This window comes from Cydia fagiglandana, chromosome 22, assembly GCF_963556715.1.
Source record: "Cydia fagiglandana chromosome 22, ilCydFagi1.1, whole genome shotgun sequence".
NCBI lineage: Eukaryota > Metazoa > Arthropoda > Insecta > Lepidoptera > Tortricidae > Cydia > Cydia fagiglandana.
This window is the reverse complement of record NC_085953.1, coordinates 1,385,428-1,398,784: the sequence shown is the minus strand read 5'-3', so window position 1 is coordinate 1,398,784 and position 13,357 is coordinate 1,385,428. Positions and strand designations below refer to the sequence as shown.

General features: G+C 37.0%; 1 protein-coding gene across 6 annotated transcripts in view; it reads left to right on the top strand.

The window, feature by feature from the left end:
* The window catches only part of LOC134675568 (serine/arginine repetitive matrix protein 1), a 91,368-nt gene that overhangs the window by 19,938 nt on the left and 58,073 nt on the right, over nt 1-13,357 (top strand). The window contains exon 1 of one of the 6 annotated variants that reach the window (XM_063533850.1): nt 11,139-12,083. The exons of the other annotated variants lie outside the window; for them this stretch is intronic. Coding sequence (XP_063389920.1) covers nt 12,033-12,083 — 51 coding nt within the window. The 5' untranslated portion in view covers nt 11,139-12,032. Of the gene's footprint in view, nt 1-11,138; nt 12,084-13,357 lie in introns of those variants that run through there. 6 annotated transcript variants of the gene reach the window in all.

Sequence of the window (13,357 nt, the reverse complement as noted above, 5' to 3'; positions counted from 1 at the left end):
CATTTTCAATTTATAATTTATGTATAGGTACCACATTTACAATTATAATTTATATAAATTTTAATAACAAAACTTCCGTGAGACACAGACATTAAATATCTTAAGAACGGGTCACTCACGTATTTCACGTATGTCGAGCGGTTTTCGACTTAAAATACGTGAGTGACCCGTTCTTAAGATGTTTAATATAAAAACTAACTAACTATTTTGGCTCAGCGATCCAAAGAGAATCTTGGCCTCCGAAACGAGAGATATTTAATATAATTTATATAAATTTACAGTATGTAATGCAACAAATTAATAAGTAAACCCGAATAATTATTTGTTCTAATATTGTTTTTTCACAAACTCTATGACAAAACAGTGTAACATAATACAGGGTGTTTGGTACATCGTTTGACAAATTAAACCGGCAGATAGGTTGAGTCATTTGCTATCTTCTCAGGCCTACAAATTTTTAATTTGGCGCATATATTTTTTTTCGTTTGTATGCCAGTTTTTCGTAAATTTAATTTTTTTACTTGCGTAGTAGTAAAAAAAACCATGGCCAATTTTGTTTTTCTAGACATGAGCAGATAGCAAATGACTCAAACTATCTGCCTTTTTAATTTGGCAAACGATGTACCAAACACCCTGTATAATTTGGCTGTTGGTAAAAAGATACTTTAGTTTTGTCGGACCTTGGCCCTTTTCACAGATGACGTAAATAAATACGCGCACAAAGTGATTCAATCTATCTTCCTTCCTCCTCAGAATAAATTACTGAGGGTAGTAACCGACGGACCGATTCGGACTTTAAGATACCTCATCATCATCATCATCATCATCATCATCATCAGGCTATAGCAGTCCACTGCTGGACATAGCCCTCCCCTAAAGAGCGCCATAGCGCCCTGTCTTCAGCTTGCCGCATCCAGCATCTGCCTGCAATCTTTCGCAGATCGTCATCCCACCTGGTCGGGGGGCGTCCTACACTACGTTTGCCAAGTCGCGGTCTCCACTCAAGAACGCGTTTACCCCAGCGGTTGTCGGTTCTTCGTGCGATATGGCCAGCCCACTGCCACTTCAACTTGCTAATTCTTTGAGCTATGTCGATTACTTTGGTACCTCATACCTCAGATACCTCAGTTAAACTCTAATTATGTTGTCATACAATATATATACAGTGGTATTACTAAACGAAATTAATAACTAGCTTAAATCTAAAATAGGCCCCCGAGGCATTGTACCAAGGATGCTGGCGGCATTTCCCCGCTGTATCGCAATGCTGATACGTTGTGCGAGGTAGCCGCCAGCTCTTCGGTCACCAGTTACGTCCACCAGACGCTTCGCGATTTCTGCGAACAACTTATGCGCGCTGGGACCCCATGGACCTAGAGTTTCAACTCCTCAGTTAATAGATCTAGAAACGATATAGATTAGATTTGTGTCAGTGTCAAATAAAACGTTTCTTCAAACAAAAACGTCACGTCACTGACACATCTAATCCATATCGTTTCTAGATCTATTAACTGACGTATCTAAAAGTTCGAATCTGTCAGCGAGGCATTGCAAACCGTAAAGTTATATGTTATAATATTTTATTACGGATTTAAACGCGGATTTAAAATAAAAAAGACTTTGAAGTTTAAACGTTGGCTTGTTTAATTATTTATAACATAACTACTTCCCGAACAAATAATACAACACATAGGTAGTTAAAAAAAAGCTTATATCATATTAATGTATTGTAACTTAAACTTCAGCTTGCAAAAGCAACAAAAGCCAACCTTTCCCAGTAGGTACACCCGTGAATAAGAGAGCACCAGGAAAATCCAATAAAAGTTCACCTCAAACAATACCTTTATCAAATAAAAAACGTATCAACTTCGCTTAAAAGCGGTTGAACGAACGCCCTTTTGAACCGCGCACGGCTTTGTATTAGCCAATGAGAGCGCGGCTCGCGGGACGCTGATTGGTCGCAGTTCCATTATCGTCCTGCGGCTGCCCTCCTATTGGTCGAGGGCGACGACCTTTGCCTTGAACTCTGTTTTAATCAACTCGTGCAGATGATGAGTTCGGGAATACGGTTGTTTCAGTATTGTTTATCTTTAGTCGGGTTTAACTTGATGTTATCTTGTTGTTTCTCGTATTGTGTCTGTGTATCACTTAATTTAACAGATGAGTTAGCAAATCAGACAGTATTTTGTTTTACAACTGTCAGATTAATTCAATAGAGCACGTCTGCAAGCGATACTACATTTCTTTAGTTAAGAAATATATGAAAAATATACCGCTTCGGGTACGATTTGAACTTGTGACATCGAAGCGCTAATAGCAGTAGGTATGTATCAAAACTAAAGGCAAAGAAAGAGACCCATTAATGTTTAGGTCATACTGAGCAACTTTTTTTATGGGACCAACCCGGAAAACGCGGAAAAAAATTGGATGTTTCATACATTTTGCTGGTCTGATGTTAAAATTTCCTATGTCAATTTTTTTCCACGTTTTCGGGGTTGGTCCCATAGTAAAAGTTGCGCAGTATCGCTTAAACATTAATAGGTCTCTTTCTTTGCCTTTCGTTCTGATACATACTGTATATTATACTGTATGTATCAGATATACTAGTTTGTATAATAGTTTGATTTATTTATACAGTGTATAAATAAATCAAACTATTGCGATCATTGGCCATCAAGCCAGATATATCCTACGCTGTTTCAAACATAGCATACCCAAGCCTTCTTCTTCTTCGTTACACGCTTGACAGAGTGGTCGTGGCCATTATGTAAACTATTGAGCGACTTGTTTAACGACACGTCGCCATTCCTCCCGTAGAGCTGCTTTCCGTGAGCATTGGCTTATTGTGGCCGACACACTGGCTTTGACCCCTACCTAGTACCTACCTAAGCCTAGCCCTTCGTAACCTAGGCGCCGAGTGGGCTATTGTCACACAAATAAGCTGCCTATTCTGTCTATGTGGAGCGCGAAACCTCGAAATCTGCAGACAATGCCGAGCTCCACACTGAAATACGCTCTTTTTTACAGCTAGAAAGGAGTATTCTATGTTTGGATATATTTTATTTTATTTTTGTTTGATGGTTTAGAGCTGGATATTAAATTTTATTTATTTATTTAAACATTACTATTGCACAAAACATAAAAATAATGTTAATAATGTAAATGTTGTAATGTACAAATGGCGGACTTAATGCCTAATGGCATTCTCTACCAGTCAACCATCGGGCCAAACAGATACATGTAGAAATGGTGCAAGGTAAACAAATAATCTATCTATATCTACAGTCCGCGTTCTAAAGTATCTTCAGTACTTTAGAGTTAATGTTACTTTTGGAGATAATTATAGGTACACACCTACACTAAAAAGTCATAGAGTTCCAGGAAATTAGGAACGGCGCAAAATTTTCCAAGTTATCGATTTTTAGCGTAAATGCGTAACTCACGATTACCTATATACGGTTGTAACAGCCTCGGCTTCACCTCAACGACTTTTAGGGATTCCGATATACCTAACGTAAGCCCTAAAACATGTTACCCTCAATGACCCGAATAAAGGACCGATAAGTGCCTGTAATCAACCCCTTACGGGTGAACGGAGTATTTTATATGCGATCATTTTATCCCAATATTTATCGTGAAAGCTATTTTTTACTGCCTACTTTTTTATGATTCCGTAGTCAACTAGGAACAGTTGTAGTTGCGCCATGCCCGTGTGTCAATCTGTCTGTCTGTCCGTTTACGTCTGTGGTCTAGTTCACTGACCTTTAGTGCTAGAAAGTGGCAATTTAATACATTAAAATTATACATTTTGCGTTTGCGTCAAATCCGGTAGTTCTGATTTTTTGCAGGCTTGTTTATGATGTTGGCCCAATGAATAATCCAAGTTTGTGACCTCGAGCGCCGAACGCAACTTTGTCAAAAATCGAATAAACCGCAATTTTTTTTATATTTGGGCGACTATAACCCTAAAATACTAGTTTTTGACACTAACTTCCTAGGGCGTTTTTAAAGTAGACTAAATTTGCTACAATAAGACACTAGAATTGTCTCTGTACATCTAACATTTTCCGAGATAAAGCCTTTCATAATTTTATAATTTTACATCAGTTCTTAGCTATAATATAAGGGTTAGGTAGGTAATTTATATGGAATTCATCACCGCCACGTTCTACAAAATATTTATATTCCATAAAAAAATGTATGAGTGCCTATTTTGAAAAAAAAAAAAGTTTTACTGTAAATAAATATTTTGTAGAACGTGGCGGTGATGAATTCCATATAAATTACCTACCTAACCCTTATATTATAGCTAAGAACTGATGTAAAATTATAAAATGTTGAAAGGCTTTATCTTGGAAAATATTAGATGTACAGAGACAATTCTAGTGTCTTATTGTAGCAAATTTAGTCTACTTTAAAAACGCCCTAGGAAGTTACTACCAAAAACTAGTACTTTAGGGTTATAATCGCCCAAATCTAAAAAAAATTGCGGTTTATTCGATTTTTGACAAAGTTGCGTTCGGCGCTCGAAGTCACAAACTTGGATTATTCATTGGGCCAACATCATAAACAAGCCTGCAAAAAATCAAAACTACCGGATTTGACGCAAAATAGCCAGGTTACAAAATTCGACAAAGTTACTGGATTAATTAGGCATGCTGACAAAAAGGTAGAAAAGTGCCAATTTTTTTTTAGTGTAGGTACCTCCCCTACGCGTAAAGTATGGATGATTTTTTGGGCCTTAGGAGGATTACAGTATTATTTATTAATTTTGTTCCGTAATACTCAACTATCGCGCCAACAACTTAGTTTTTCATGCCCGCGTTGAATAACTTATTACTAGCTTCGTGAAAGGAAATAAAGTACTTTCCGGTCCTACAGCTTATAATAGAGCTTTAGGCTTAACTTCTTGAATAGACGGGAAAGTACGGTTTGCTGGCTTTAATTAGAAATGCCAAGTTTCCTGGAGCGAAGCAGACAGCTCGGGCACTGTCTGCTTCACTCCAGCAATGCTTTTACTGACCCAAGTACGTACCTACGGGAGTACTGGGCTAGATGTTCCCAGGGTGAGGTGTTCCGATCCGACGGTAATATATTTTGTAAGGAAGAGATTACAGAGCGAGTGGTGAGATCTTTGAATTATCTAGGTATTTGTGTTATAAATCGAAGTTTTAGCCTCAACTTTTTATACACTGTTGTGGTAAAGTGTCAGCTTTAATTGACCCAATGAGCCATAATTAACAAAGTAAACAAGTACAGCTTGGTAAAAAAGAGTAGGAATTAAAAAGTGGCAACACTGTAGTATCGTCCCGTTTTCTTATACAAATTGGTTTGAAAGGGACGACACTACAGTGTTGCCACTTTTTAATTTCTACTCTTTTTTGCCAAACTGTATTACATTTCAATTCTCTGATTTGAAATGAAATTTCAGATATTTTTTCTTTGCAAGTGTCTATAAAAAAATGCAAAAAAATATGAAACGACCAAATAAATCGACACCTTATCGTATTCGTGTTTACCACAGGTTTTATATCATATTTCCACACATTGTATTTTGTTTATTTATAAAAACCTATTTTCTACCACATTTAAAGTCAGGTCTTTAGTCTACGTTCCTGGCGCGGCGGCTTAATCCATTAATAATCCCTGTTTTACCGGAATATTTATTACCGACCGCGATAAAACTTAGATAAATCCTGGGTAGTGCCATAATAAAACCATTACGAGTGAATTGCAAAAAAATGTTACATAGTTAAGCACAGGCCTGTATAGTACGTGTACGTCTAAAGTTAATTGATTCCATTGTGTTACGACAGTTAATCTATTTCTACCTATTTAAGTTTAGATGCATGAACGTGTGTTAGCGTATCCTATAGACTTATATGCAAATTTTTGTGAATAGAATCAGGCGTTACTTTGCGGAAATCCATATTAATGCATGTAAAAAATACACAAGTAAATATAACGGGTTAGCACTCATTGACTAGCACGTTATCTTTTCGCGGATTAGCAAAGTAATATTTTTGGTGTTAACCAAATTTTTGTGTCACAGACATTATCATTCAAGTCATTATAACAAAGACGCCTCAATAAGGCCACAGAGAAATAAGTAATAAGGCCCGCGTACGCGTACCGTGGAGACTTGGCGGAGACGGCATGCGGCACGCAATGTCAGTCAGTGACAGTCAACGTCTTACTTTCGTAAAGAACTGGGTTCCATTTGCATTTATGTCACTTGGGGATTGTCGATCGGCGTTTAGGCACAGAATAAAAGTGGTTTCGGCACCATTTATGTTGTGGTATGAAGAAAAGACACTTTTTAAATGAAAAGTATGTATTTTCATTAAAACAAATTAAATTTATACAGAGCGTCGTTAACTTAGTAAGGGTTGAGAAAAGAAGAGAGTGAATGAACCAGTGAATGGATAAACTAATAAAACATTCGGTCAATTATGGTTGCGTTCAGAAACAACCGTAGTTTAGGGATTACAAATAACCGAATGGTATAACAGCATAACAGTAATCCAAAGAACTGTGAACCAATATACAATTTCATACACATAACGATACATGTAATTATAAATACGCACATGTGTTTTCCAACTAGGCAACCAAGTATGTACTTGGATATGAAAAGAAAATTTCAACTCAAATCTCTATTTCAACACTGTTTCAATGAATAGTTTTGTACTTTTCTGAGGCGTAGGGGAGACCGAGGTGAGTTGTAACAGAGGAGAGTTGGAGCATTGTCGATTTTTTGGATTCTATTAACTAGAAACTAGGTCGCAACCAACAGTGTGCGTTTGTTAGCTCGTAACTTGAACTAACAAACGCGCGCTATTGCGACCTAGTTTGTAGTTAATAGATTCCAAAAAATCGACGATGTTCCAACTCTCCTCTGTCACAACTCACCTCGGTCTCCCCTAGTTCTAGCTTTTCTGTCTCCTCCTTCTCCTGTCGAGCAGCGTTATCCCGGCATTTTGCCACGACAAAATTTCAACTCAAGTTTCAATTTCAAAACTGTTTCAATGAATAGCTCTGTACTTTTCTGAGGCGTAATTCTAGCTTTTCTGTCTTCTTCTATCGAGGAACGTTATCCCGGCATTTTGCCACGACAAAATTTTAACTCAAATTTCAATTTCAAAACTGTTTCAATGAATAGCTCTACTTTTCAGATGCGTAGTTCTAACTTTTCTGTATACGTCGAAATACCTAAAAACCTCGTTCATATAAAAAACCGCGCAGCATTTTTTACAAAGGCCTTATTTTTCCAGTGATTTGTCAAAAACAGTCCCAGCTTCATTGTGTCCCATTTTCTCACAATGGGCACCCTAGCGAGTGGCTACATATTGGGTTAAAGGCGAGACAGTGCCGAAAGTGATTTATTTGATCACACTTTGGTTATTGATATTTCCCTTTTTATTGTACAGGGAATAGAGAAATAAGAATTTTAGTATTCAGCTATGAAAAGAGAATAAAAAGATATTGAGGTGCAACCCAATCTAATAATGGGTATCTTTTTGTAGGTAATGTCCTTACATTGATTATTAATATTCAATTAACGTTAAAAAATGCGTAAGTACATGTTGAATAGAAAGCATCCTGAAAATATGGAATAAAATATTTTACAATAAATATTTAAAATATTTAAATTTAATTAATTAAAGTAGGTATATAACTGACATTTAATAACAGCTCGTGTTTTAGTTATAAAATTAAACTGGTTAAACACACATATTTTCTTTGCAGGAGATGTAGGTATGTACTTACTTACCTCATCGTCGTCTGTTTTTCTTGAAAGAATAAAATTTTAAAATATCTTTAGACTTGCTTGAGATTTATACTGTTTTTATACGTAATTCCAGCAGACAGTTTAGTTTTTTCCTTCCCAACTTTTTATAGTTTGTTATCTTAGCATTTTACTCTTTTTATCTTAATTAAAGGCGCCTGCTGGGGCCTGGGGTGCTTAAGGTGAAATATAGCTTGCCGATTGGTAGTAGGTTTCGATATGTACCTAATTGTGTAGGTAGGTACTCGTAGGTAGCAGTAGGTACATAACTATTTATTCACACGTTGTATAAAAATAATAATGTTATTTTTGTACGCAAGCCCATTTATCCAATTCCCTTATATTTAATGTTAAAAGTTCCTTACGAACTCTGTATTATAATCAGATCCATCGAACTTATCCAATATTACCAATAATTCACCTCACTATGCCAAAAGTTAACACAATTCCAAAACCGACCTTATTACTATGAATTAAAGACCAATATAAGTTGAATTGTGATAAGAGCACGCCAGATTACAGACACTAGAAAACCTACCTTGTTATGTTATAGTTAAAGTCCAATATAAATTGACGGCAATATGAGAGTGAGCTAGAATGTAGCCAGATGCGACACAATCAAAAAGCTACCTAGTTACTCAGTGTTAAAGTCCAATATTAGCTGACGGCGATATGAGAGTCAGCCAGAAAGTTGCCAGATTTAAAGTGCTGCCAGGCATATGCGGAGTTATCGATTCGATTGTGATGCCAAATGTATCGGCTCGGAGTTGGATTTACTTACTTACCTCGTTTAGTTTTTTTAAACTTACTGCCCGATTCGAACTTTAAGATACGTCAATTAATAGCTCTAGAAACGATATGGATTAGATGTGTCAGGGTCAAAAGTGACATTTTTGTTTGAAGAAATGTCACATTTGAGACTGATATATCTAATCTAAATCGTTTTTAGATCTATTAATTGTTGACATATCTTAAAGTTCGAATAGGGCCGTTATGGTTGGTGGGGGGGGTTAGTTAGTTCAAAAATGTGTTAGTTTTAGATACGTAAGTCAAATTCTCAAAACACCTCTTCCATTGGCTACAGTACCATCAGGCCGCCCGTATTGCATGTTTGCTACCGCCGTGGAATCAAAATAGAGTAGAATGCATATTTGAGATTCCTAAGAAAACCCGTCAAAAACACGGGTGACTGCACCCATGTGAGAGCAACAAACACAATTACTATTTAACCAGCAAACAACGTTCATTATTATGTATTTAGCATTCGCACTGCGGTCAACCACCAACCGAAACAAAAAGCTTTAAAAACATATCAACTCCATACCCGCTTACGACTTTTAAATTTAGTCGTATTACACAGTTGAAACTAAAATGTATTAAAAGTATATGGATTTTAAAGGTTTATACGACCTTTTTCTACTGAGATAGTTACGCTAGGCTAACGGCAGTGCTGCACTAGTAAAGTTCTAACTTTCAAAAGGTCTTACGTTAATATGAATGTCGTATAAAGATACAACAATTGTAGTGTTACTGTCGTTACAGTCTAAAGGTCTTATGTAAATATGGCACTGGTATGGAGATACGACGTTTTAGTTGTTATGCGAGTGGAGGTCGTTACTCCTGTCAGTTAAAATTTTCGAGGTTTTTAAGATCTTGAGATGGTGTTGAAGACACTTGTAGTATGTTAAGAGGTAGGACTTAGGTAACAAAATACGGTAATTTTGCACTTTAACACTTAGATTAGAGCGTTTTCACATTGTCCCATCCGATATCGGATGTCGGATGACTCTTGGAGAAAAGCAACTGCTAAAAATTGCTCTTTGGCTCCAATTAGTTCTTGTTTGGTTTAAGGTTATCTTTTGAACAATACACATTGTGCAAAATACTCTTTTTTTTTAACTATCCCACGTCCGATATTGGTTCAGGCAATGTGATAACACTGATAACGCTTTTAATCGACTGAGCGAAGTGCCGTCAACTGGGGGTGCACTTTTCAAGTTTATAGGTACTTACCATGGTTGTTAGACAATATCTCATGAAATTCGGAAGATATAAATATTTAGTTCAAATAAATAGATTTTGTAAGATTGAATATGAAGGGAATTAGCTTGGAATTTAAGGAGTTAATAGTGATCTCAATTTATATGTGTCGCTATTTGTAATAAGGCCCCAGTTAATATGGCCCAAGGATTTATATCCATGCGTGAAACCACACAATCCTGACGACGTGTAGGTTAGGTAACATAAACTCATAATGAACCTTCTCATTAATACTTAATATTCACGCGATAAACCTCAACAGCGTGTCGGGGTTTCAACTATTAACGCGGGAGGCCGGTAGCTCACTTGTGTTAATAGTTAATTTCCGGCTTAGGATGCTATCCGCCTTGGTTATGCCTAGTAGGTAATGTAAATGGATTTTTGTTACAATAGAATATTAACTATCATCTAACTAAGTAATCGAGATACAATTACAATATATGTAGTCGCACCAATAAAAGTCTGCAGCGGATTTGATAGCCCACGCAGCGTAAGTGTTATTTATACGTCATAATTTCATAGAAATTTGACGTTTAAAATGACACTTGCACTGCGTGGGCTATCAAAATCGCTGCAGACTTTTTACAGTCTGACTTTATGTATTTTTTAATTTATTTCCGTGTTTGCATGAATGCTGTTACCTACTTAACCCGCCAACTCAGCGGCAACTGATGGTCACGGGACTTCATTATACATCTTCTTTAAGCACTTTGGTGATAAAATAAAGGCCTGGTGTATATGTTGTAAGGGATAAGTTCGCCTTTTGTACTGCCTATCCTATGTCATAAATTTGTGTTTTGTATTTTGTACAATAAAGAGTTTATACATACATACATACATACATACATACATACATACATACATACATACATACATACATACATACATACATACATACATATGTAATTGATATGCTCCCGCCATGTTCCTGTGACCAGCGGACGGTCTTTCTACCGCGATACAACCGGCTGACGATTATTTTATTCAAAAATAGCACCTAAACTATCATCTAACAAAATTTCAAACAGGAAGCCATGTTTTTTTTTTAATTTTAGATGTCTGCCGTTCCTCAACCGAGCGATGGCTGGATAAATATCTAACTAGGTTACAGAGACCAACTATCTTTTTCATAGATTATGGTTTCTTAGAAACCACATAGCCACAAACGCAGACCAAATAAATGCCGCTACACAAACCCAAACACGTGTAGGTAATAAACACACAAAAAAGCCATTAAAACTATCTACTTTTCCGTGTACGTCTGTAATAATCCCAAATATAGCCGCCATCATTCACATTCTGGCTATCCTCTACTGTAATCTGACCTCAATAATCTTGAAATGATATCTACAGATGGTCAGAATTATACTGGCCGGCTATAAAACTGGCCAGTAAGTTTGGTGAACGTGCGTACGCCCTAGACTGTGGTATTGATCCCACCACCAACCACCACTCCCACCACGGTTTCCACAGTCGGCCGGCGCCACGCAGCCACACCACTCGAAAATTAAAAACAAAACAACCATCTTCGCGCGCGTTCCAATTTCAAACGCATTTTTTAATTTGTTACTTTTTTAAAGCCAGTGATGTTCGGATACCAATTCCTATTGACAGTTGCGTGTATATTTAGTGATTATAGCGTGTGTGGTTATTACTCAATTTAAAACGTGAATGTAACACCTTAATTGCAACGTGTGAGTCACGATACGACCCAATTTACCTAGTTAGTGCTAAATTGGACTGAAAGCGGCCAAATACCAGTGTCAATTGAATATTTTCAGCTTATCCGTGCATGCAAAGGAAGATATCAACTATCTGATGCAAATTATCTCGGTTATCGCGTCCCCTCGCTCTAGTAAGCCACTCGACCGTCATTTTATCGCTATCAGCTGATGCAGTCAGTAAAAGCGGTTAAGAAAACTAATTTCTTTGAAATACAATAGAGATTTACATAGTGTCTGCTCACGATAGCATACCTATAGCAGTGAGTCAGTCGGCTTCACAAGCTGCGGACGCCGGTAATTAAAATTACCTAGTTTTTTGCGATTTTCTAAAATCGAACGCGTCTTCCGAGTTACGATTTAAGACGCGGTGACGAAACGAATTCTTTTTTCGAATATCGATTTAGTTTTTTGTGTGTTTTTTTGCCTGGATAGTGCAGTGATGGTGTCGTGATTGGGTCGTTTTTGCTGTCTTTCTTATAATGGAAAGAAGCGTACTGGCGGACACTAGGCACGTTTCATGGGCTTCCGAAGTGAGTATTATTACGAAATTGAAATGTAGAGTTTAATTAAATTAAGAGTAGGTATCTTACCTTGTCATTTTTAGGGCTCCGTACCCAAAGGGTAAAACGGGACCCTATTACTAAGACTTCGCTGTCCGTCCGTCCGTCCGTCCGTCCGTTCGTCTGTCACCAGGCTGTATCTCACGAACCGTGATAGCTAGACAGTTGAAATTTTCACAGATGATGTATTTCTGTTGCCGCTATAACAACAAATACTAAAAACAGAATAAAATAAAGATTTAAATGGGGCTCCCACACAACAAACGTGATTTTTGACCAAAGTTAAGCAACGTCGGGAGTGGTCAGTACTTGGATGGGTGCCGTTTTTTTTTTTGTTTTTTTTGCATTATGGTACGGAACCCTTCGTGCGCGAGTCCGACTCGCACTTGCCCGGTTTTTTTTCTTGTTTTCAAGGTCATCACTATATGCGTAAACCCCAATTTATTTTAATCCAATGACTTGTTAAACATTTGTCACCTGATAATTTGTATTATGGTAACATTCCATTTCTAACCGCAGCTGCACTACCGGTACTGAACACGTCGCTGTCATTGTCAATTTCCATAGTAAGATGAACAGTAATGCAGCTGTCGTTGGAAATTGACTGTCACCTTTAATCTGATGCAGGTCGTATTTAGGGCCAAAATCTCCATGAAAAATTTAAGGTTCCCTACCTAAGCATTGGGTCCAAGCTCCTCCTAAACCAAAATTGGATCCACCACTGTTCTGGGGGCCTAGATAAGATGATAATCGTACGTTGGAAAACGCCAAACGAAAATTAAAAATGTGTCAAAGAACCCGTTAATGGGTACAAAAAGAGACCACGGGGACAACGCCGTCCTCGAAATAACAACATGACATAATAACTATAATTGTAACTTAATTTATCTAATTTAATTTCCATTTTTGACGTGTAATATGTAATTATATTATAAATAAATGAGTATGAGTATGAGTATGAAACGTCGGAGGTAAATTTAAAAACGCGATTATGTCCCGTTTAGTAAATAATAATATTGGAATTAGCGGACTCAGAAATGTAGGGCTAATAGATAATCGGCCTGATTCGAAGTTTAAGATACGTCAAAAATTTGTTAAAGATACGATATGGATCAGATATGTCAGTGGCAAAGGTGACGTTTTTGTTTGAAGAAATCGTATCTGTACTCGTAGCTTTGTATTTTAAGGTTCGAATCAGGCCGAATGTCACTATTATTTTCTATTGGATTCTATTCTATATCTAT